The sequence below is a fragment of the Morus notabilis genome, unplaced genomic scaffold (assembly GCF_000414095.1).
Source record: "Morus notabilis unplaced genomic scaffold, ASM41409v2 Scaffold140, whole genome shotgun sequence".
In the NCBI taxonomy this organism is placed as follows: domain Eukaryota; kingdom Viridiplantae; phylum Streptophyta; class Magnoliopsida; order Rosales; family Moraceae; genus Morus; species Morus notabilis.
The window spans coordinates 167,074-192,623 of NW_010361275.1; the positions used below are offsets into that span (position 1 = coordinate 167,074).

The 25,550-nt window shown below is 32.9% G+C and overlaps 3 protein-coding genes across 5 annotated transcripts; 2 read left to right on the top strand and 1 right to left on the bottom strand.

Annotated features, from left to right (window-relative positions):
• The first annotated feature begins 1,028 nt into the window (after positions 1-1,028).
• LOC21392261 (type I inositol polyphosphate 5-phosphatase 8) lies at positions 1,029-7,822 on the top strand. Of its 2 annotated transcripts, none has more exons than XM_024166228.1 (11): positions 1,029-1,309; positions 1,996-2,088; positions 2,196-2,274; positions 2,379-2,468; positions 2,962-3,031; positions 3,564-3,668; positions 3,854-4,298; positions 4,659-4,858; positions 4,995-5,103; positions 5,381-5,529; positions 7,234-7,822. In XM_024166228.1, the coding sequence occupies exons 2-11, from the start codon at positions 2,059-2,061 to the stop codon at positions 7,553-7,555; spliced, it is 1,599 nt and encodes a 532-aa protein (XP_024021996.1). In that variant the 5' UTR covers positions 1,029-1,309; positions 1,996-2,058; the 3' UTR covers positions 7,556-7,822. The 2 variants fall into 2 exon arrangements, with proteins under 2 accessions (XP_024021996.1, XP_010097387.1); XM_010099085.2 differs by having other exon boundaries at positions 2,000-2,088.
• Positions 7,823-9,858: 2,036 nt separating this feature from the next.
• On the top strand, positions 9,859-13,067 carry LOC21392262. 2 transcript variants are annotated; one of them, XM_010099086.2, is made up of 6 exons: positions 9,859-10,075; positions 10,449-10,543; positions 10,903-12,123; positions 12,231-12,299; positions 12,382-12,580; positions 12,705-13,067. In XM_010099086.2, the coding sequence occupies exons 2-6, from the start codon at positions 10,541-10,543 to the stop codon at positions 12,776-12,778; spliced, it is 1,566 nt and encodes a 521-aa protein (XP_010097388.2). In that variant the 5' UTR covers positions 9,859-10,075; positions 10,449-10,540; the 3' UTR covers positions 12,779-13,067. The 2 variants fall into 2 exon arrangements, with proteins under 2 accessions (XP_010097388.2, XP_024021997.1); XM_024166229.1 differs by having other exon boundaries at positions 12,234-12,299.
• Positions 13,068-14,709: 1,642 nt separating this feature from the next.
• Positions 14,710-17,407, bottom strand: LOC21392263 (WAT1-related protein At2g37460). Its single transcript, XM_024166230.1, has 7 exons — positions 17,204-17,407; positions 16,942-17,004; positions 16,716-16,832; positions 16,393-16,633; positions 15,905-16,066; positions 15,535-15,686; positions 14,710-14,911 (listed from the first exon to the last, which is right to left on the bottom strand). The coding sequence occupies exons 1-7, from the start codon at positions 17,404-17,406 to the stop codon at positions 14,710-14,712; spliced, it is 1,140 nt and encodes a 379-aa protein (XP_024021998.1). The 5' UTR covers position 17,407.
• Positions 17,408-25,550: the final 8,143 nt, after the last annotated feature.

Sequence of the window (25,550 nt, forward strand, 5' to 3'; positions counted from 1 at the left end):
TCTTCTCATTAATCATGATTATTACTATAACCACAAAAAAAAAAAAAAATAATAACAATTAATTGAACTATTGAGTTGCCCTAATCCTAATTAATATGACATGGATAATTATAATAATTAAAAAATGAGAAATATTTAATAAAGTTATGTGATATATATGCATAACTAAAATATATAACATGACGTTTAGTTGGAAGATTCAAACCATGTGATTCGAATCATTTTTTATTTACGTAAATTTTTTGTGAGAGAAAATACTGTAGCGAATCACGAATCATGATTCGAATCAGGGAACGAATCCATCTACCAAACATAGCCAAGAGTCTCGTTTACTTTGCATTTGAGTTTTCAATTCAAAGTGAAATGTGATATTTTTTAAGAGTTTTTAACTATAATAAAAAAAATTAAATGTGATATATTATGAGAATTTTTAACTATAAAAATTTAAAATTAAAAAGTCAAATCGATGGAAATGAACTAACGAGATCATAGTGTATATTGTGGCATGTGGATGTTGGATAATGTTGTGATATAAGTTGGCAGTGCTTGTAAAAGAGTTTGAGAAGCAGATGATCAGATGCAAGATTTTTAGACAGTCAAGATAAGAGAACTTAGAAAGACAAATGTCCGTTCTTTTCGCTGATTTGAGTTTAAAATTTGAGTTTTGTTACAGTAAAAAGCTTTCAGAAATAATCACATTTAATTTTTTTATTACAGTAAAAAGTACTCATATAAAATCACATATTAACTTGAATTAAAAATTCGAATCAGTAAACTAAACGGGTCTAAAAACTTATTTATTTTGTTAACTTAAAATTTTAATTTAAATTAAAATATAATTTTATATAAATTTTTTTTATTATAATAAAAAAATTAGATATGACTGGTATTTTTTTTTACTCTAATAAAAGACTGTGACCTTGTGGGGCTATCAACTTCAGCATCCCTCTCTTTTCCTCACTTTTTTTTCTTATTTAATTTTTTCCTTCTCTCTCTCCCCCTCTCTCTCTCTCTCTCTCTATCAAAGTTATAAATTTGAGGTGCAAAAGAGCTGTCTTTTTGCTTTTACGAGGAAAGAAAAAAGGCCCTCAAACTTTGGTCCGCAGGTCCGGCATTCTCCCTTCCTCTCCAGGCTTCATCAGCACCATCACAATCTCTTCTCTTCTCCTCTTCTGAACTTAAAAGGAAAACTGAAAAAGATAAAGCTCCCAAAAAACGACAACGACAACAACAACAACTTCGAAGATCAAAAGGCCTCAACTCTTTTTCACGCGCGCACATAAATCTCATTTGTTGTCTCCCGATTCATGTAAGTCCCTCCGTCTATTGCTTTTCATTTCCTTATCAAAAGTCGAGCTTCTCCACTTTTATCTTCTCTTTCTCTCTCTCTCTTTGTTATTGTCGTTTTCGTCAATATCTAATGTCGTTTGCTTCTTCTTCTCATTGCTCCCCTGTTTTTGCTTCATGCTCTGTTTTTCTCTCTTCTCTTCCATTTCTTCATCAAGATCTTAGATTTTCTACTCAACACAAAGAAACCCAAAAAGGGGAAACTTAATGTTGGATTAAGGATCTAAAAAGGTTTTGTATTTTTTTATTGGGTTTAAATTTAGTTTTGTTAAACTCTGTTCTGTTTCTGTTTCTGCTCTTTAATTTTCTTTTTTTTTCTTTTTTTATTGTTTATTTCTTTTTCTTCTAGGATCTTCCAATGAACTGTTTTAATGACTTCATGTCTCCATTTTCCCTGCAACTGGGTCATTTAATATTGTGGCGTTGAAATTTAATGATCCATTCTTACACTTGTTAATTAAATCAAGTGTTTTTTAATCCCCCTCTTGCCATTTGATTAATTATCTATTTTGTTTTCTCTTGAAGACTTTCACTTTCTAATTCATATTTTTTAAAATCTTCTTATTAGAAAAAGAAATAATCTTCAGTTAACCGATTCGGATTCCCTTTAAAACTAGCTAACTATTGATTAAATCTCTAATTAATTAGGCAGAGCTTATTTTTATTGGCTAATCTGATTGGAGGATCATAATAATCTCGTTCTTCTTCACAATGAGAGCCGAGCGTGGAAGGATCTCCAAGGTAAGCCAAAAAAAAACCCATCTTTTGTTATTAATCTAGCTTCATAAATCATGTTTAAACCCATAATAATCACTCTTTACTTTAATTTTAATCTTGATTTATTATAGCATGCTTCATGGCCGAGATTAGTGAGAAAATGGCTAAACATACAAGCTGATGAATTTTATTCCGACTACGCCATAGAAAGTAAGATTTATTTTTATTTTTTACTTTTTTTGTTTTGCTTCTTATTGAGTTTTTGTTATGAAATAGTTTGATTTTTACAAAATTTTGTGAAATTAATTTAACAGGTTATTCAGATAATAACAAAAAATCTGAAAGGAGGAGAAACAGTTGCTCCGACGAGGACTGTTACGTCGTCGTACCCGGAGATTTTTCAGGTTATAATTAAAAAAATTATTATATTAATTGGTGCAGTACTGGAAAGTACAGTTGTTACTATTAATTAGTACTAGATTGGATGTGGGCCGTCGATCTGTAATATGTTTTTGATGGTCGGCGTATGTGAGCCGTCAGATGGATATGGTGATGGGGTAATGATATTGTTATGGAATCCACATTAAAAAGGAGAAGATAGCAAAATATAGTGGGCTAGTCAATGAAGTAATTCTAGGGCTGCACTTGAGTGGGAGTTATAATTGATTTATGAGAATTTGTTTTAGCTTAATGAGATTAGATTAGACTAATCCGGCTCTTTATTTAATTTAACCGATTTGAGTTTCTAATTCTAATTTATTATAATTAAAAGTTTTCGTAAAAAGTCACATCTAATTTTTCTGTTAGAGTGAAAAACTCTCACATAAAATCACATTTTAACTCAAATTAAAAACTTAAATTCTCAACTGTTCTTTGATTAATTTGAGAATTTTGCAGTGTTTTCAGAAGAGGGGTTGTTGATGGAGCTACCATCAGCTGTTGAAGTTGACGATCAGAAAAACCTGAGGTGATCATCTTGGATTTGACCCTCTCCGTTACCTCTATTGACTTTTGCGCTAAGGTTTTTTTTTTTTGTTTTTTTTTTTTTGTGTGTGGCCAAGATTGAAACAAAAACGCGTCCAATTTGGTATTGTTGTTGCTAAAACAAGAGCGATGCAATTAAATAATAATAATAATAATAATAATAATAATAATAATACTACTGAGGTATTAGTCACTCTTAGTGTAGCAATAATTCTATATTTCTACTAATAATTCAATTGATTTGGCTTTGCAAGTTCAAAAAATTTGTCATGGGATGAAAATGCGTAGACTTGCTTAAGTTGCACGTTAGAATATAACGAATTTATGATTGGATTTGATTTGTCAAAGTTAGATATAACAGGTTTTTTTTTTTTTTCTTTTTTTTGGTACAGTATTTGTACATATAGTGTGTGGTTTTTGAACGTTAAATCTTGTCAAAACTATATTTAAACAAAAAAAAAAGTATGCAAAATTGAGTGAATAGACGATGATGAGTTTGGTTTGGATGGGATTAGGATGTTCGTTGGAACATGGAATGTTGGAGGGAAGCCTCCCCACGATGGCTTGAACTTAAGAGAGTGGCTGAACTCCCCTGCTCCTGCCGACATTTATGTTATTGGGTAATTCCTCTCTCTCAATATTTATACGTATATATATGTATTTGTGTGTATATATATATACTCATATATTAATTTGTTTGTTAATAGTCAGAAATATGGCTTCATATATCTTCCCTAGCTAGCTAGTAGCTACTAAATACTAATCATATGTTCTTATTATTTATATGTACATAATTGATAATTAGGTTCCAAGAAATTGTGCCTCTTAATGCGGGTAACGTATTAGGTGCGGAGGACAATGGCCCCGCTTCCAAGTGGCTCGCTCTCATTTGCGAAGCCTTGAACAACGACAATGACAACGACAACGATAGCGACAACATCGGGCATTCTCACCGCGACAACACCCCGAAGACCAGAGTGAGCTCCTCGGACTTGCTTTCCTTAGAAAACGAGCTTGGCGAAGAGGATTTCCTAAGACTTCTCAATTCAAACGACTCGACGTTGTGCCCTAGCGGCGAGTGCTCGCCCAGCTCAGCGTTTTTTACGCGGCCGCGTTATAGGCTGGCGGCCAGCAAGCAAATGGTGGGAATTTTCTTATGCGTGTGGGTTCGGTCGGACGTTTGCCCTCGCATCACCAACTTGAAGGTCTCTTGTGTTGCTAGAGGCATTATGGGATATCTTGGAAACAAGGTTTGTTAAGATTTTTTATTTTTTATTTTTATTTTAAGTATATTGCTATTCTCACTAACGCGTGTCAATCCAAGAGAATTGTCATATGACTAGAAAAAGCAAACCATAATTGAGTCTTACTTTACTACGTGACAAATATAATATACTATATATATATATATATATGTGTGTGTGTGTGTGTGTGTGTGTGATCATGACGATCGTGTTTTTCTAATTAAATGTATAGTATAAGCAATGTGAACATGTAATAGCACCCCAGCTAGCGAGAAACACAAGTTCGACTAATATATATACTTATACACATATATATATATATGTATATATGTATATAAATGTTGTTTTGGATTGTGTGGATGACAGGGTTCGATATCAATAAGCATGACATTGTGGCAGACAAGCTTTTGCTTCGTGTGTACTCACCTGACCTCTGGGGAGAGAGAAGGAGATGAGGTGAGAAGGAATTCAGACGTGATGGAGATTCTAAAGAGAACACGGTTTTCTCATTCTTGTAGACCTAATTCTGGTCAAAAACCTCCTCCTCTTACTATATTGGAGCATGAGTGAGTCCCTTTAATTTCTCCTTTATAATTTGCAATTGTTTCACAAAGATATATATATATATATATATATATATATATGTATTGGTTTATTATTGATGCTTTTTGTGATGATGATCATGCGTGATGATATTCTCAGCAAGGTGATTTGGCTTGGTGATTTGAACTACCGGCTTGCAAATGCAAGTGGTGACACGCATGAGCTACTAAAGAAGCATGATTGGCAAGCACTTCTAGAAAAGGATCAGGTGTGACATCTATCTCAGCATTGATTTCCAATTTAAAAATATTATTCATATCACTATCGGTGAGTCATACAGTTATCATAAAAGTGACGATATGAGAAAAATACACCGCGTAACAGAATAATACCCAGTTCTTCATTTATTGTATTTTTTTTATGTTGCAACATGTAGAGGTACATTATTTGTTATGGATTGGTTGCTTTTGTTCTTGTAGGTGCAAATTTGAAAACTATAATAATCTAATTATTGTTAGAAATACTGGTTTAATATTATTGTGTAGCTAAGGATAGAGCAAAAAGCTGGTAGGGTATTCAAAGGATGGGAAGAAGGGATCATAAGTTTTGCTCCAACATACAAGTACTTTGCAAATTCTGATCATTATGTTGCCCAACTCTCTAAATCTAGAGAGAAGGAAAGAACTCCTGCCTGGTAAGTTTCCAATTTTTAAAATTTTTAAATTTTTTTTTTTTTTTTGGTTTGGCCTTGATGATCACGTTTTTCTAATAATTGAGAGATGAATTATGTATAAGGTATATTATATTTTAATTCCATGGGTGTTTGCAATGAGGTTATTGAAATTGATAACAAAGTGGTGGTCTTCATCATTATCTCTCTGTTCCATAATACAATGTGATTAGGTATTAATTAATGAATAATATATATAATTAATGCTGCAGTTTTTCTTTGCCGTTTTCTGGCTTCATTTGTTTCATGACAGCTTACCAACCCTCTCAACTCTTTTTTATTTTATTTTTAATTAATTATTTTCTCAAGGATAACCCAAAGTTGAACTTTACAACCTATACTAGTTAAGAAGGGGTTTAATCATGCTTTCAAACATTATTAATGTTTCGTTCATTTCACCGATTCGAGTTTTCAGTTTTAAGTTTTTACAGTAAAAAACTATCAAAAAATATCACATCTAATTTTTTTTTACTACAGTGAAAAGCTCTCAAAAAATATTACATCTCAGTTCAAATTGAAAACTCGAATCCGCAAAGTGAACGATGCAGCCTTTATTGTTTCCTCAATACTATTGCTTCGCTTTGTTAATTAATTTCAAATTGTTTTTTGTACTTTATATTTTTATGAGTTGACCACTTGTTTATATATATATATATATATTTTTTTTTTTTTTTTCAAAAATTGAAAACAGTGCATGTGAAAGATGAAAGATGAAGTCGACAGAAAAAGAGAGAAGAATACATATATAGGTCTCGTTCATTTTACCGATTCGAGTTTAAAAGTGTAACATCATTTTACCGATTCGAGTTTAAAAGTTTTGTTACAGTAAAAAGTTTTTAAAAATAGTCACATTTATTTTTTTTTGCTACAGTAAAATACTCACATAAAGTCACATCTCAACTCGAATTAAAAATTTAAATTAACAAACTAAACTAAATAGGTCTATAGTCATTTTAGTGTTTTTTTTCCTTTTATAATATATATATTATAATAGATTAAAGTGAGAACGTGAAGAGACCGACCATTTTATTATGTGTGTCATATACAAGTTATTTAAAATAGTAAATGGTTAATGGAGCATCTAATCTAATTTGTGACAAAGCATGTGCTCGTTCTTGTATGTGCCTTGTGTTGCGCTATTTGCATGCTTGTCTAAATGTGCGTGCAAATGATTAAATGTCGATGGATAATACAAAAGAATTTTTTTTTGGGGTGGAATTGGGCCCAAAAAAAAAATTCTCAAATAAGTATTATTACATAAATGTAGATTGTTAAATTTCATTAATATTTCCATTAGGTTTGTATATACTTTTTAGTTATTACACAATTTTGACTTTAGAACTCCATTCATTTCACCGATTCGAGTTTTGTTTCAGAAACAGTCACATTTAATTTTTTTGTTATAGTAAAAAACTCTCACGAAAAGACACATCTCAACTCGAATTAAAAACTCGAATTAGCGAATTAAAAATGCCCTAAATATTGATAAGTTTTACGAAAAATAGTAGTTTATTCACTATTCCTCTAAGTAATTTGTATAATGTGGAACATTGTGTCATAACGATAAAAATATGCAGAACTGATAAAATTTAACATAGATTAGATGGTATCAAAGGATATTATATATTATGAACTGAATTTTGTTTTACATGGAAATAAAAATGACAGGTGTGACAGAATATTGTGGAAGGGAGATGGGATGAAGCAAATGTGGTACGTGCGAGGAGAGTCCAAGTTCTCAGACCACAGACCAGTTTATTCACTATTTCATGTCCAAACAAACTCCTCTAATAATTATAACCCTAGCAGTAGTAATAATAATAATAATAACAATACTTCTTCTTCGAATATGCTTAAAAACAAAACAAATTACATGACATTATTGCACGCCCCAAAATCAAATGGTGGTGCATTGGCGTTGCCTTTGGGAGTTGCCAAAGTGCAGGCTGAGGAGCTTTTACCTTCAGTGAACATGACCACCTTCTCATAACGACTATTTTCTCTCTCCTCTCTCTCTCTCTCTCTCACTAGATCTGACAGACAGAACATGTACAACCTTTGATGAAACACCAAAATGACACAACTCAGCAGCCTTTTTTCCTTAAACCTGACTGAGCTCTTTCTTGAGTTTTTTTTTTTCAAAATGTTGGAAGAGAAACACTTGTGATGATGATGATCTGGTGATATTGGACATTGGGTTCCTAAAGCAAAACAACTGCAAAATCCCTGGCCCTTTTTTTTTTTACTTAATCTGAGTCAAGCGTATTTATATATTTTGGGTCGACAAATAGGTCAATTGTAATTTATTTATTTTGGGGGGACAAATAGTTCAATTGTAATTAAGAAGGGTAGCTTTTAAAAAGAAATTTTAGGCCCGTTTGGTTTTAAATTAGTAATTTTTAATTTTGGTATTTGAAATTTAAATTTTTTATGAGAATCACACATTGTAGCAGAATCAAAACTATGAGTTTAAATACAAATGCAGTAAATAAGCGAGTCATTTGTATTAAGGGGATTTCTTTGGTAGGATGAGGAAAAGAAAAAGGTTCTTTTAGTACTGTATTGTTTTGAACTGTTAGATCTTTATTAAGTTTTATCGGTTTTAAAGTGAATTTTTTTATTCTAATGTAATTTTAGTATGATCTGACACATACTCTATCAAATGTGATTTTAGTATGATCTGACATGCATAAACATATAGTGTACCAGACATATTCTATCATAGGAAGTTCCTCTTGAAAAAACAAAAAAAAAACAAAAAAAAAAACTTTGGAGCTCTAAAGGATGCTGGTAAATGTTTTTGTAATGTTTTTTTATTAGTGGAATATAATTTCATTCAGAATTCCTAGTAATGCTTGCATTAAACTATTCTATTTGTTTTTAAGGACTTTTGGTAATCCACTTGTGCATATGTCAAATTTAAACTTTGAATAAATGACCTGCTTTTGGAATGAAATGTAACAAACAATGCAATTTAAGCACGACATAAATACCTATAATACTAGTACCAATTCTAAGAACTGTCAAAAATGTTATTTTGTTATATAAAAACTGTTTTTTTTATTAGTGGACTTTTTCTTTCACGTTGAGCATGTTTTTTAATTTGCTTATTGCACATTGTAATATTTTTCACTTTACAAATAATATCAAAAATAATCTTTTACAATACCATTCAATGATAAAAAAAGTAATTTACGAATAATATTTTATATTTCCTTTCAATTTAACTTTAAATACCAAATAAGAGAAAATAAGATCATTTTCTTTTTTTCTTCTCATACTAAACAATATAAAAAAATTAATTTTCTTTCATCATTACTATTTTCTATCACTTTTATATTTTCTTTCTATCCTATTTTCTCTCTTTCTTATCAAACCTAGCATTAGTGAACACGAGAAAGTAAAAAAAAATGAAAACATCAAAGGAAGAATGGGCGACGGCCAATGAAAGAGAGCAAAGGAGAGAACACCGAAGGAGTAACATAGACTCAATTTATTTTATCAATTTAAATTTTATTATAATAAAAAATTTAAAAAAATAATTATATTTAATTTTTTTATTATAATAAAAAATTTTAATATAAAATTATATTTTAATTTAAATACACAAACTAAACGTTAGGACTCCACCAGGCAGGATATGACCAGAAGCACCGAACGAAGAAAATTGAAAAAAGGAAAAGGAGCAGAGGCAAAACGGAAAAATCAACTCGCGAGAATCAAAAAGATCAAGCAACGAAAAGAACAAATAAGAAGGGGAAAAGCACAAAGCGAGTATTCCACTGTAAAGAGAACATTGAATTGGGTAGAGTAATCTAGAGGTTTCTTTCTTTCATTTTATTAATTTAAATTTTTATAGTAAAATTTTTTTAAAAAATGTCACATTTAATTTTTTTTGTTATAATAAAAAACTTTAAAAAAATATCACATTATAATTCAAATTAAAAATTTGAATCTGTAAAGTGAACTGAATGACACTTATGCTTCGTTCATTTCACCAATTTAAATTTTTAATTTAAATTTTTTACATTATAAAATTATCAAAAAATATCACATCTAATTTTTTTTATTATAATAAAATTTTTTTAAAAAATATCACATTTTAATTTAAATTAAAAACTCAAATTTATAAAGTGAACGAGGCCATAATTCTCAATTATATTGAAAATTGTCCACGTGTTCGACGTTCGACAGTGATGCGAATCCATCAAATGTAGTCGTGCAAGCCACCACCTAATTCTCAATTCTCAAGTACACTTGTGAAAAACTTCTCCACTCTCTCTCCTTATAAAATAACACCAATAAGATATTTTTATTTAAAAAGAAAAAAGAAAAGAAAAAGAGCAAAAAGCAAAGTACTCTTGGAATCCAGCTCCATTTCCTTAGATCTCCCAAACCCATCTCGCTTTTTCTTCCGCACAATCTCCGACGTACTTACAACCGGAGAGAAAAGTTTCCCAACATCCCCAACACCCAAACCCATCAACAGATCTTACGTTACTCTCCAAAGGTGTTTGCTTTTTCTGATTTTACATATGAGTTTTTCCTTTTAGGGTTCTTCTCTCTTTCTCATTGTTTTCCTTTTAGCTGCTCAGTGGTCTCCTTTTGGTTTCCACTCATAAAATAGACAAGGAAAGAAAACCAAGTTTTTTGTTTTCTAAAACTGAAAGAAAAGGTAGAATCTTGTTTGAACTGTGGAATTTGCTAGACTGCATTTTGGAAGTAAAGGCCGTCATTGCATTTGAAAGTTTTTGTTGTTGTTTTAAGTGGTTTTTTTTTTTCTTCTGTTTGAGATTAATATTTTGCATATAAATACACATGTATATGCATATGTATACTTATATAAATATAGTATATTTTTTCTTTTTGTGTGTGTTTGGCAGGTGAGTTTAAGTTTGCAATCTGTGGAAAAGCTTATTCTGATATTGGACTATGCCTTGGGAGATATTGATTTGAAGTAAATAAAGTGCTCAAAATGGTACCTTTCTTCATCTCTTATTCAATGTGGCATTATATGTTAGAGCTTTTTGTTTTTTTTTTTTTTGGGTTCCATTTTTCAGTGTAGTTATTTTTGCTTTTATGTGGTCGTAGTCTTACATCCAAATCTAGAAAAATTGGTTCCAGATCCTAATACATTTATCTCAGCTTTGTAAATCTACATTTTTTAGCTGTTGCTTTGTGACATGGTTTCGTTTTACTATAATTAGAGTAGCTAGTCTTTCCCAGTAACTTATTATTATTATTATTATTATTTTGGTCTCGTTATGAAAAACTGGCCATATAATGTGTGGACTTGTGTTTCTAAAGAAAATTTCACTTGCAACAAAATCTTTCCAGAATCAGGGCTTTTGGATGACAAAGGGTAGTGGTTGTGTAAATGATGGAGAGATGACATATGATAATTCATCGAGAATTGAGCAAAAGCGATCTTATCAGTGGTTCGCGGATGGTCCTGAGGTTGAGCTGTTTCCGAACAAGAAGCAGGCTGTAGTAGAGGTTCCAAATAACAATCCATTTCCAGGGATGTTAAGCTCCAATGCTTCTCCGTGGGGAACCGCTCCCAATTTTCCCCCATATCCTGGCCACGTTGCCGAACGGTTGTTTGAATCGGAGGCAGCAAGGAATGTGGGGTTTGATGAGAGAAACGTGTCGTCAATTCCTGCTGAGAAAATGAATGTGGTGAGAAAAGTTAATGAGGATCCATACGGGAAGAATTCCTCATTCGGTTTGTCTGTATCTAATGTTCTTGAAGATCCTAGTAGATCAGGTTTAACTTATGGTTTGGGGTTTAGAAAGGTCAAAGTGAGTGAGGTTAAGGACACTGAGAATCTCATGTCTGTATCTATGGGACAAGCTTATAGTAAAGGCAATGACAATACCTTGTCAATTTCTCATTCTTACAATAAGTTAGGCGAAAATTCTTTATCAATTTTAGGTGGTGATACTTTTGAGAGGACAGATAACGGTTTTATATCAATGGGACAACCCTTTATCAAGGGTGATGGAAGCATATCGATAGATCAAACATTCAAGGAGAACAACCATACCATATCAGCTGATCAGACATTCAGTAAGAGCGTTAATGGTAGCATATCGACTACTAGTAGTCTCGTCTATGGTAAGGTGCAAGAGAGTACCGTGTTGCCAAGTCACGCCTTAAACAAGGGTGACGACAATGTGACATCAATTGGTCACTCTTATAACAAGGGAGAGAGTACCATCATATCATTTGGAGGGTGTGATGATGATTATGGTGATGATGCGAATGCGTTGGAAAGGCTCATGTCCACTTATGAAATGCTGATGGGTAAGACGTCGGTTCTAAAGACAGAGGAAGTGATTGAGAAGGAGTTGGTAAACTCTTTGAATGCTGATGCCCTTGTGAATGCTTCACCACATGTAACTTCTGCTTCAACCAAGAGTTTCTGCAAAAAGAAAGATGATCACAAAGTCTCTAAGAAGGCTTCGCCAAACACCTTCCCTCCAAATGTCCGGAGTTTGCTATCAACTGGAATGCTGGATGGAGTGCCTGTGAAGTACATTTCATGGTCGAGGGAGGTAAAGAAAAAAGAAAAAAAAAAAAAAAAAAACTTAATTCTTATGAATTCCTCTTTTGAATTAGCTTATGTTTTGGTGACATGTTTGACTCTTCTTCTGCGTGTTAGAAGGAGCTTCGTGCCGTGATAAAAGGTACCGGTTATTTGTGTGGCTGTCAGTCATGTAATTACTCCAAGGTAAGTGTTGTTTCATTTAGTTTATCTAGGGAAGTTTTGGTTCGAAGCTGTGGAGCCTGCGGATAATGGACTGATTTTGTAGGTGGTCAATGCGTTTGAGTTTGAGCACCATGCCTGTTGCAAGACAAAGCATCCGAATAATCACATTTACTTTGACAATGGAAAAACCATCTATGGCATAGTTCAAGAACTCAGAAGCACACCCCAACATATGTTGTTTGATGTGCTTCAGACCATTACCGGTTCGCCTATTAATCAGAAGTCCTTCTGTACTTGGAAAGGTTGTTCAGATTTGCTGATCATCTACACTGTTTTATGCTTATGATCTCGATTTAAACATTTTGAAAGTCAAAACATTTTTATGTATCTTGGTCTCAATTTTGTGCTTACGTTTTCTCTTTACAGAATCCTTTATGGCTGCAACTCGTGAACTTCAGCGCATATATGGAACCATGGATGAGGGAAAGCAATTGTCGTAACCGAGTTTATGCGAATCGGTAAGGCGGGATCATCTTTGTTTTGTGTATAGAAGCTTACCTCTTTTTTGCCTATACCTTGTAACTATTAATGGGGATAGAAATTAGAAACTACCCTCTTGAGGGCTTTTTGGTGCCTGTTTGTTTTTAAGGTATAGCGGAATTAGTATGAGGTCAACCTTTACACTTAGAATAGAACATTATGGAAATTTTTGAACGGAAAGGGAATTTTTTATTTCTCTTGATACTGAAAATTATGGAAATTTTTGTGATGGCTTTGTGTTTTGTTGAAGCTAATCATTGTCAAACCACAAGTACCCATCTGATTTCTCTGCCTTGTTCTGATTATTGAGAAGTGACCAGGCTGTATTACCTATATATTCATGGGTTTTTGGTGCTTTTGATGCCTTCAACTTTTCACTTGACAAATTACTCCTTGGAAGTATTAAAGTATTGCACAGTATATGAATCCGTGACAATTGTAAAATTTGGATGGAAATGTCTTATGCGATTGTGTTTTGTTGTCATCCAATATTTCTGCTCTTAAAACAAGCTTACATGACTCGTATGCAATAATTTTTGGTTCAAATTTTAACAACCGTCATTAATTTTGGGGTTTGAGCAATTTACAACTTGACAAAAACAAAAACAAAAATAAAAAATAAAAAAGCAAAAACAAAAAAAAAATCCCAAAATTTAAACTTGAGCAAGTTGAACTGTATGCTTAAAGTAGAGATGCAACTATCGGCAGAGGTTCGTGGGCACAGTGTTGGGTTAGCATGACACGACACTGTTTAAGACATGATCTACACCATTAATATTAGTGGGCTGGACTGACCCGACATGTCTCGACTCATGAAAGTATAAATTCATGGGTCAAATCAGGCTTGGGCCGGCCCATTGTCCGTCTAGCCCACGATGGGCCGGCCATCCAAGGTCATTTTGATCCAAACTTCTAATATGTATATACACAATACATATATATATTTTTTATAAAATGTTTAGTATTTACTATATACTTTTGTTATATCTAATCTAATACATAATATTTATATATACAATATATATCTAACATTATAGCAATGTTCACCTGTGATCTTGGATATTTGTGATACTAGTACGTTGAATTATGAATAATATTTATTTTATTTTTATTTTTATGTGTTTTTGTTTGTTTAATTTTTATTTACTAATTTTGTAAACATTTTATGTGTAATTATCCTGGCGGTACTCTTTTATTCTTATCTAGGTTTTGTTGCATTAGGTAAATATCTTAAATTTTTTTTTAATGAGACAGACATAAATAAAATATTTCTATTGACTATTTAAATTTTTATATTTGTTAACTTATTCAGAAATTTAAAAGCAAATATAAAAAAACAAAAAACAAAAAAATTGGCAAAATACATGTTAAGTTGGGCTGGTACATATAAATCCGTGGTGGGCCCAGATGGGCAACCCATCATGATTCATAAATGGGCTCACATTGCTCAGCTGGGCCCACAAAAATTAGCCCATAAAATGAGCTAAGTTGAGGATTGGTCTCTGGGTCGGTTGCATGGCCTACCAAAATAGTGGGCTGAGCCGGCCCAATCTACGGCCCGTATGGGCTTAAAGAAAAAAATGCCAGGCCTGTCCTGGCCAGCTGGCCCATTCTTGAATCCCTAGCCTAAAGTAAATGGAAATGCAATTATGATATTGATGGCAAATAAGAGTCAAATGATGTAGTTGACCAAAAGACTTGGTCAAATGGGTTCAATCTATGAACAAATACAAATTCAGATACACAGCTGGTTTAGATTGAAGCCAAGTACGAAAAAAACAAGATCAACCGAAATGCTACTTCAAAAAGTCTAAATCTATCTTAAATTAGTTTATATTTAGGAGAAATTAAAAAAAAAAAAAGGATATCAGATCAACGGAAGAAGTGGTGATCATGATTTGTTTATTTGTAGTTCAATAGCACTGGCAGATGGATTAATAGTGACCACTTGATGATTCGAATCTGGGTCTGAGATGTGCTTAGACTCCTGTGATATTGGCTCATCCAGGCTTGTCGTTGAGGATTTGTAGTCTTTGCTTTTACCCCACACAACAAGGTACAACCCCACAATTATGATAGTAGCGCCAATTACCCTGCAACAGGACCAATTCAATTTTAATTCATATATACGTATATACATATACGTATGTATAAATGTTCTATCTAGGGTCCTCTGGGGACCACACTTTCATGTAAAATGCAGCAATAAGAAATATAACATTACATTAATTCAACAAAACGCTGACTATATATAGTTGTAATGTCAAGAAAATTTATACTAAGTTTGGTAGATGGATCTAGAATTATGATTCTAGATCCTAGTTCAGAATCAGTATTTGTTTACAGTGATTCTGAATCACGTTGACACTTATGATATTAAAACTACTCTCCCTAAATCATGATTCTGATTTCATAATCATGATTAGAATCATTATAGTTTGTATCCTCGTACCAAACAAACTTTTAGTTATTCGGACTCAACAACATCGGTATTACATTGAATAAGAATTATATTACCTTTCTCACTTTTATATGTTATGTTGAAGTACGGTCCTTCAAAAAAAACATATATACGTAGGATATTTTCAATTTTAATTCTGGTTCTTACAAATAGAAGTTCAGTCATAAAAAACTATGACTAATTCACATAATTTCCATAAAAAAATTTTATGGTTTAGGCATTGAAGAAGTGAGTTAGGGGATTAGAAAAAGAGACCTGCCAAGATAGAGCTGCTCAGCCAAAAATAAGGAGCCCATAATTGCAACAATAACCATGCACAGCGGACAAAAAGCTGTCACGAAAACAGGGCCTCTGTCTCTCATAATAACTCCTTGAATATAATAAGCTAGTCCTGAACACACTACGCCCTGCACATAATAATGTTAAATCAATAACATATATTTATATATGGGCAGTTTTAGATTTACAGATTTTCATCGAGTTTTGTTAAATTTACGTATATTTTTTACTATAATATAACTTTTACGTAATCTGACGTTTAGAATTGTGCAGTATCAGTCTTTTTACGTAATCTGACGTTTAGAATTGTGCAGTATCGGTAATAGTAATTATTATTTTATCTTACACTATAGAGAGCTGCCATTAGTTTGGTGTCCCATTTGAGAGACCAAACAGAAGCATTTCCTCTTTCCATGACCAAAGCCACCGCGGTCCCCTCCAGCGTGCCCAACAGGCATATCCAAGCCGTAAGCGAGAGCTCAGCGGGGTACGTTTTTAGTGTGATTGCCTGCATTAAATAACGGAGTTAGATTTTGTGTGTGTGTGTGTGTGTGTGGGCTATAATACAATGTAACATAAGAGAATATCTTATTGAGTAAGAACATAGTTATAAATTTTTTTTATTTAGTAAGCACACAATTATAAATTCTCTTTTTAATTGATGGTGGGCGTTTGGTTCATAGATTCAGAACCATTCTCGTTTTACATGTGTTTTTTTTAGAGAAAATATTATAGCGAATCACGAACTATGATTCAAATCATGACACAAACCTCCCTTCCAAACGCATAAGAATGGAAAAATAAGCCAAAGTTGGGGAGAAAAAAATTAGCTACCTGTAGAATCATGAAACAAGCCCAGCTAAAGCAGCCAACCGTGATCATCAAGGAACCCTTTATAGAATGCGAAAGACTTATCCCGCCCGATCGAGCTTCGTCGACACGGGTTCCTCTTGTCCAAAACAAGTCCAAAATAGGGCCTTTCATCACTGTCATCACCATCGCTCCCGCAACCGTCGCTGTGGTCCCAACCACCTTTGCTTGGGACCGTATGCTCTTTATTTTTACTTTCTCAAGCCTATAAATCAAAAATAACAAATATAAAAATTAAATTTTACTTTTTTCTATTTTGGTACGTGTTATGATCAATAGAATAGTACCCAAGAATGCAGGCCATTACAAAGGTAATGGCCGGAAGAATATTAGTCATAGCAGCTGCAAAGGTTGCTGTTGTGTACTTCATTCCCATGAAATATAAGTTCTGGTCAATAACTGGCCTGACATGGGACAACAAAGTTATGACATGATTAATTGGATGAAATTATCAACAACGAAAAAAAAAAAGGAAAAGAAAAAAAAATACTTTCTAGAAGTTTAGAAAATTACTCTAGCAAGCTCAGGGCTACTATCTTTAAGAAAATTGGAAGTGTCATCTTTGGCCTTACTTTCCTGTCCAAGATCAAAATTTGGTAGGAAAAAAAAAAATCTTGTTAGTGATTAGTTTATATTTGTGTTGTGTTGCGTTCGTAGGTTTTTTTATTTTTATTTTTATAATGCATTTGTAAGTTTAGTGTAACAATAAATCCACGTCTATTTCAAGTGTATTGTGTTGTGTACTATCTAAGAAAAATGAGAGAGATGAACGGACTTGTCCAGAACGACCGCAAAAGGAGCAATGACGGCGGTGGCGACAGCATGGCGGTAGACGACGAGGACGTAATTGCTCATCCCGTGGTTTAGCGCGGCCTTGGACAGAACATCCATCCCTGCAAACCCGAATTGCAAGAACACAACACCGAGGAAAGGCTTTGATCTCTCAAACAATCTTACAAACTGAAGCTTCTTCATCATGCTCCACCTAAATTCGCTCACTATATTTCTACCCACTATTCAAACTATAAATACAAACAGCAAAAGGCATATGATGTTATTATGCCTTGTGGGTCTGTGGGATGGAATGTGTGGAAACCAACCTTGTGTTTATATAGAGAATTTCGTATACAAATATAAACACAACAAGTACATACACAATATGCCTTTATTAATATTAGGACTTGTTATTTTGGAGTTTAACTTGAGTATAATTCTTGAGTTGAATTTGAGTTATAACTTGAGTTGAACTTGTAACTTGAGTTTGTGTTTGGTTGTGTACATTTGAGTTATGGTTTGAGATAATAATCTTTTTGAGTTTGTGTTTGAGTGAGTCAAAACTTGAATTTGTATTTAGATAGTATTTTAATAAAAACTCAATGCTGATGAAAAATTTTAATAGGGTATATGAGTCGGGTTTTATTCGTCTTTTCGTTGTCAACGCATAGAAAAAAAATCATCTCAATCAGAATTAAAACGAAGAAGTTATAGAATTTTTAAGAATAGAAAAAACACTATTCATTAATTTGAGTTCGAGTTTCTGAACTCGAGTTAAAGGGAAAACTTGAACTCGAGTTTTAGTCCTAAACTCGAGTTTGAACTCGAGTTTAAACTCGAGTTTAAACTTAAAAGAATATGAATTCGAATAAAGTTGTAACGCGAGTTGTATTTTTTTGAGTTTTTCACTCAAAAGAACAAGCCCTTAGTCTCAATAATTACTTGAGTTTTGAGCTTAATGACTCATTAAAAATTCAATTAAGTAGAGGATTGCACTTTAACTCTTATGGTGGGCACCTCTCTATGAAGATTTTATGGTCAATAATTGATAATATTTGTGCCTGGGATTGAGCATATTCATAGAGTGTCGTCATTTGGGCCAAACTAAAGTCTCCATTATTATTTGCTTTCAGTTTTCTTTTTCACGAAGTGTTTGATGATAGTGCCTCCATTAATTTATTATTCACTACCTTTGCATGGTTCAGTGGAATCACACTTTAGTTGATTCTTGAGAGGTTGTTTAAGATAATTGCTTAGTTATACCATTGGCCATATGTTTGCATATTTATAAAATATCACTACAAGGTTACAAAAGAATTATGAAAGTTGAATATGTACGTCCTTCCTTGCTCATGAAAACTGATGTAAGATCCTAGAAGTTACGACTAATCGGAGAGGCACAATTAAACCCTTAAAATACCATCCAAAATCAAACTCGGAATTTCACTCTAAACACTACTTATTTAGGTAAGTATTTTCGAAAAGTCCTTTATAAATATATAGCGCGCTAAAAAGACGGGCCATACATTTTTTGAAGATACAAGAGTTTTGTGATATAATCAGAAATGCTTAAAAGATTAGAGGGCAAAAAGTTTTGCCAAATTATAATTGTTCCATATAGCAACACAACACAACACATGGATTAATTACGTCTATCTGCAAAAAAAAAAAAAAAAAAAAAAAAAGACCTTCAACAATTTCATAATCTTAGGCTTAGTTCACTTCGCGGATTCGAGTTTTCAATTCGAGTTGAGATGTGATTATTTTTAGAGCTTTTAACTGTAGCAGAAAAAGTTAGATGTGACATTTTCTGAGAGCTTTTAATTGTAAAAATATAAAATTGAAAACTTGAATCGATGAAATGAACGAGGGCCTAAAATGTTGAAGGTGACATGTAATGAAAGGTTGGATAAGAAAAAACTTATTAAGGTCAAAGCCAAGCTGAGGATTACTCAAATCCCACTATTCCTACTATAGTGCACTTATTGTGCTTTATGAATTATGATCAAACAAGAAGACATATAATTTTTGTAGTGGGATGACTCGATGAACAAGGGCCTCTATGCTCTTGAGTTCAAGAGCAGGAGTGACCCCGAAACAGCTTTATCATGTGTATGCAGTCCTATTTGGGTACTCAACCCAAATCCTATCTGGAACCCATTCTTGTGATTCTATGATATATGTACCGGGTCCATTAAAGTACTAAACTAAATCCTGTGAGCAGCTTTATAATATATGGTGTACTATTATTATTTAGCACGATCAGTGGTGCATCACTACATATGTATCAGTAAAATAAAACTGTTACATGATAAAATTTAGAAAAAGAAAAAAAGGATTGGATCTTAACAATTCAATATATTATCAGTTGTACAATGATCGCATCACAAATGATGATAAAACAACATTTTTATCATATTTTTGTATTGTTATTCCGATAAGGCGAATGTGATATGGCACTCAAAATATATGCTCCTCTTAGGATCTCAAGATTATGGAATTGTGAAACATGCAATTCTGAATATATCCTATACCTAAAATTCCACAGAATTGGGAATTCAGAGATGACATATATTCACATATATAACATGAGGCCAATTGAAGAGAAAAGGAAGGGAATCAAGAGAGAAATGGTATGAAGAAACAGCATGAGTAGTGTTGAGCTAAAAGGGCAGAAAAATTAATGGAATTATATCCACAACAAAAGAAGTCGTAAAGAGATTCCTGCTTGATATGTAAAGAGAGAGTGATTGGTGACGCATCAAACATTTACCATATATTGTCTTCTTAATTAGTAAAAAAAGAGAAGAGACCACTAATATTCATTATTGAACAATAAGATTATATGATATGATATGAGAGGTGGGACATTCTCAAATGTGGCCTTTGATGTGTTGTGTACTTTTCAGGATTTGTGGTGGTTAAAACTATTAAGTAGCTCCTTCACTTCTAAAATAATTAATGGCATGTTTACTTACCATGATTGAAGAATGAGAGTGGGAAATGAAAGTCAATCCCGTATTTACTTGCTCTTTTTTATTCTGGAATGGGAGTGAGATTGGTGGGCCCCACTCAAATTTAGGATTGAGAAATGGGATTGTCACTCATATGTCCCCCCTTGGGATTGAGACTCATATTCCTAATATTAATATTAATTTACTATTATACCCTTATTTTACTTATAAATACACAATTAAAAATAAAATTCAAAAAATAATAAATGCAACATATATTTATTATTTTATTTGCCTAATATTATAATATTAGCATAATTATTGTTAACTTTAATATAATAAATATGTACTTTATTTTTAATAAATTAATAATATATTTTATTTTTAACACTATTTTTTATTTTTATTTAAATTTTATTTTTAAATTTTAAATAGTTGTACAATTTATATTTATTATTTTAGTACCCAATTATTACACAAAATATTTTAATTATGATTAATTCTAATATAATAAGTACACTATATTTTTTAAATTGAAAATATCAAATTGATTTAAAGGGTATATTAGTACTTTTATACTTTTTCATTCCGATTCTGGGTGTAAGTAAACGTATGAATGAGATTTGGAATGACTCCGATTCTGAATCCTATCACTAAGTAAACAGCTTATTCTGACTCCGATTCCTCACTCCGAATCTTACCCACTCCGAATCTTGCCCACTATGATTCGTGCTCATTCCGATTACGTGTAGGTAAACATACCATAAGTGTTTTGTTCTTTTAAATTCTTTTAGTATAAGAAAGAAATGTTAGCATCACTTATTCTATCATTCTTTTTGTCACTCTCAGTATTTATTGTTTGATACGTGAACTTTACTAACATGATATATTATTGTTTAACCAAAAAATGAAATAGTAGAGTTCACATATCAAATAATTAATGCAGAAAATGATAAATAGAGTGACAGAAAGAGTGATATTAGCATTTCTCTAAACAGTTTGCTAAATGCTCTGATTGTTCAAGTTTTTGGATAAAACTTGATAAATATTAGTTTCCAAATATATGCTATTTGCTTAGTGCTGAAATGACAGCCATAGAACAAGGAATAATCACGCTCCACAAAGGTCTACTCTATCATAGGCAATACAAGTTCTGTATCACTATTGGTGATCATTATATAACACATTTTTAATTAATTAGAAATTCTAACTCGGGTACCCATTAATTATGACATAATATCTTGCAAAGTTTTACACGCTAATCTCAAACTGGTTAAAAGAAAAATTCACCATCACGACTAATTATGCTAGCATTTTATATCACTAATGCATAATCTCTTTTGCTCATTACTTTATGATTGAATTATTAACCAAATCTCATTTCATGATATTTCTGCTGATGCTCTTTTGTGCTTAATTAAGGCAAGATATAATAATAATAATAATAATAATAATAAAATTCATTATCAACTTAGTATATATTTTGATTATTAGAACAAAAGATGATATAAAGAGGATTAAGACCTCCCTACAAGAATATTATTATATCCCAATTCTTGAACTTGAAAAGCTTGCATTAATTTTGGTGAAACACGCAACTCAGAAAAGAGTTCCACTATTCCAAAAATGTGAAAACCGGGTATTAAACTGGGGGACACTTCCCTTTTTAGCTTTTGCAAAATTTGATTGGATGAAAATCAAACGACTTAAAATTGAAAAAACAATGGACTACTCTACTATATTTTTTTATTAGCATTTCTATTTTTGTATATTTGCATGAGAAGGACAAGCATTAGTAGTAGCATTATTATGGGCAAGTTTTCCACTTCTCTCCAATTGATGATGATCTACCTCTTTCAACTTTCGTATAGATAAGGGAAGACTTCTTTTCTTGTTCATTTGGCTAAAAATTCCCAAAAATGTTAGTAGATAGGAATCCCTATGACATAACTTGCAAATAAAACTATGTAAAAAACAAAGGCCGTGTTTAGAATTGATCTCGTTTTTTGAGAAAAAAAAATGAAAACGTTTCCAAAACGGCTTTTGACGCAATAAAAACAAAAAACGGAAATGAAAACGATTTTTTGATTTAGTGTAAAATGAAAGAGAAATAAAAAATGACTTTTAGTCGTTTTTCATTTTTTATTTTCGTTTTCTCCTCGAGCACAGAGAGAGAGAGATTAATTGATTTTTTTATACTGAAAATAATCTTTTGAAAAAACTACCAAAGATAATTTCAAAAATAATTTCTATCTGAAATTGAAAACGTTTTCATTTTCATTTTCATATAAAAAATAATCAGTTCCAAACGAGCCCAAACTTTCGCACCATGACATTACTTGAACTATTATTAAAACAATCCAAAGCGTCTTGGATAAAAGGTTAGCTAAAACAAGTTTATTGACGCACATCTAGGTCATCAGTGATTTTTCCCAATAGATATTGTTGGTTGAATAACATCATTTTGTTAGCAAACCAATAGAGTCGCGTTATTAAAGTTTTTCCTATTCTTTATCTTATTGGTCCTTTCTTTCTTTCTTCTTTTTTCTGTTTGTTTTTATCTTCTTTTTTTTTCCCCCTCTTTTTCAGGTGGGGTTTTGAGGTTATTGCATGGATCATGGATGGATACTTAGTAGGCATTTTAAGGACAAAAGCCACACCATTCAGCTTTCTTCTTTGACCAACCTTTTTCTCTCTTTTGTTTCTTTGTGTGTGTGCGCGTGTGCTCTTTCTTCTTTTCTTCTTTTCTTTTTCCTCTCTCAGTGACCTCGAATGGCTTTGAGTTTGTCATCCACAATATGGCTCAAAAGAATAGTAAAATGACTTTTAGCATCGATCGATCAAAATGTCATTCATTCTTCTTCTCACGAGATGTGTTCACGGTTCGACTCTGACTCCATAATTTTATTCTTAGGATTCTACTTGACCGATAGACATTGCAGCATTAAACTTCTTGTAAGAGTGAAAGCTTAGCATATTTTTCTGAGTAAACATTGTGTTAGGTCATTTCGATTTCTTTAGAAGTTCCCGAAATTTCAGTGACTAAAGGGATTAGAGATGATATAAAAATAATAATTCCCTTTTCTTGTATTTAAGAAAAAAAAAAAAAAAAAAAAGGATCTATAGCAACATCTCTAGCTTTGTCGGAAAGTGATGACTATGTATTAGTAAAGCACCTTTCTATAGGATAATCAACCATCAAATTGTAACAAAGCGGTTCTCTCTTCTTGATTTGTTGGGATTCGCTTTCTCTTCCGTTTGTTGTCTTTTGTTTCCTTCTCATTATTGGTCGAGTCATTTGCTTTTTCTTGCCCCTTAACCCTTGTGTTGTTCTCATGTTGAATGAGAGAAATTTTTTAAAGTTCTAAATCGGTGCGAAAATCCGTCACTAAAAACTAATCAAACAACCACGAGTCAAGGCTCAAGCCTATTAGTTTGTTTTATAGTTTTTGGTGACGTTTTCTCTTGGCACCACCAAAAGCAAGCAAAGTTCTTGTTAATGTAAACCAGTGCTGAATTTTCAGGCACGGCGGGCAGGCCCCTCTCGCCGCCCGAAAATGCTTTTCTTCGGGCATGGGCTCGGGTAGCCCGAAAAGAGTAAGCCCCCCGACAGCCCGCCGCTGTGGAGAAGCCGTCCCCCGCCGTTTGCCGGATTTTTTTTAAATTTTCCGGCAATACCCGAAGCTGCCCGAATTTGTGCCCGAATTTTTTGTGACCGTTGCCCGAATTTTGCCCCGTGCCCGAAAAATGCCTGATTTTTTTTTTTTACCGTTAGCCCGAAAAATGCCCGAATTTTGAAAAAAAAACGGTCTTTTGCCCGAACCCGAACCCGAACCCGAATTTTGCCTGAATTTTTGAACCCAACGGTCAGATTTTGTGCCGTTGCCCGACCTGCCCAATTTTTGCCCGAACTGCCCGAAAATTTTGTAGCCGTTGGACCTGAATTTTTGGGGGAAAATTTTTTTTTTTCAACCCAAAAATTTTCCTATAAATACCCCCTCCCCCCAACCATTTTCCTCACCCCAAAACTCTCATTCTCTCTCAATTTCTCTTAATCTCTCTCAAATCTCTCTTAATCTCGCTTAAATCTCTCTCGAATCTCGATCTCTCTTAAGCTCTCTCAAAACGCTCTTAATCTATCTTATTTTTCATAATGGCTTTTTCTGGTTATGGTGGTGATATTCCCATTGATGCCCAATTCAACATCGAAGAAAGGCAATTTCCTAATGTTTTTCAATCGCAAACTATGGAAAGAGTTGTGATCAAACTGCAAATCCGACTCCTGGTGGACGTACTAGAGGTCGGGGACGCAATAGTGGTGGCACAAGTGGCCGGGGGGGGGAGGCAAGCGGGAGGGCTAGTGCAAGTGTTGCAAGTTCTAAGAAGAAATGCAAGCGCACCTCAGCAGTTTGGGAGCACTTCAACACATTCGAGGACGTCGACAATAACGGTAACATTAAATATGTAGCTCAATGTAAGTATTGTGGTGAGAAATTACAAGGTAACACTATTCATGGCACTACACACTTAAGAAGGCCCTCTGAAAAGTGTCTTCAAAAGCAAGGAGGCGGAGATCAGCTCCGCCAAACGCACTTATCGTTGGACCGCCAAACCGGCGGTCTAAGCACGTGGAAATACGATCCGCAAGTGGACCGTATGGAAATGGCACGATTAATAGCCACATTAGATCAACCACTAAGTTTTCCTGAACAAAGAAATTGGCAACGTTATATTAAAATTGTACATAATCCTAATGCACAATTTTGTTCTAGATCTACTCTTAGGAAAGATGCATTAAAATTATATAAACAAGAAAATGAAGCATTAATCAACCTTCTACACTCTACTAGTGGTTGCGTTGCGTTAACGGCGGATATTTGGCCCGCCGTTGCCAACAAGAATTATTTAGCTGTAACCGGACATTATTATAAAGGTTTTGATTTGGATAAGAGAATCTTAGGTTTCAAATGTGTTATAAGATCACATACTGCCAATTTAATATATAACACAATTTTATCTGTTATTGATGAATATAGTTTAAGAGATAGAATAATGGCCATAACATTAGATAATGCAACTACGAATACTAAAGCAATAGAACTTTTTGAAAATGATTTAAGTTTATTCGGTAATAATGATATTTTCCACCAACGTTGTGCATGTCATATAATTAATTTAATAGTAAAGTCCGGTTTAAAATCAATGTCAGGTCATATTAAAAGAATTAGAGATAACATTGCTTGGATTCAAGGTAGTAATCAAAGAATACAAGATTGGTTTAGATTTCTACATGCATGTAATCAAAATCTTAGAGCATTAGCCTTAGATATGCCCATAAGATGGAACTCCACTTACATAATGCTTGAACAATGCATCCCCTATAAAGATGTTATA

Bases quoted from the DNA above. Each gene is read 5' to 3' on its own strand.
- LOC21392261 (XM_024166228.1), top strand. From the start codon at position 2,059: ATGAGAGCCGAGCGTGGAAGGATCTCCAAG. The intron at 2,275-2,378 runs GTAAGATTTATT...TTAATTTAACAG, and splicing joins TTCCGACTACGCCATAGAAA to GTTATTCAGATAATAACAAA. The intron at 2,469-2,961 runs GTTATAATTAAA...AGAATTTTGCAG, and splicing joins CGTACCCGGAGATTTTTCAG to TGTTTTCAGAAGAGGGGTTG.
- LOC21392262 (XM_010099086.2), top strand. The intron at 12,124-12,230 runs GTAAAGAAAAAA...TCTGCGTGTTAG, and splicing joins ACATTTCATGGTCGAGGGAG to AAGGAGCTTCGTGCCGTGAT. The intron at 12,581-12,704 runs GTTGTTCAGATT...TTCTCTTTACAG, and splicing joins GTCCTTCTGTACTTGGAAAG to AATCCTTTATGGCTGCAACT.
- LOC21392263 (XM_024166230.1), bottom strand. From the start codon at position 17,406: ATGATGAAGAAGCTTCAGTTTGTAAGATTGTTTGAGAGATCAAAGCCT. The intron at 15,687-15,904 runs GTAAGATAAAAT...TATTATGTGCAG, and splicing joins TAATGGCAGCTCTCTATAGT to GGCGTAGTGTGTTCAGGACT. The intron at 14,912-15,534 runs GTCTCTTTTTCT...GTCCTGTTGCAG, and splicing joins GAGCAGCTCTATCTTGGCAG to GGTAATTGGCGCTACTATCA.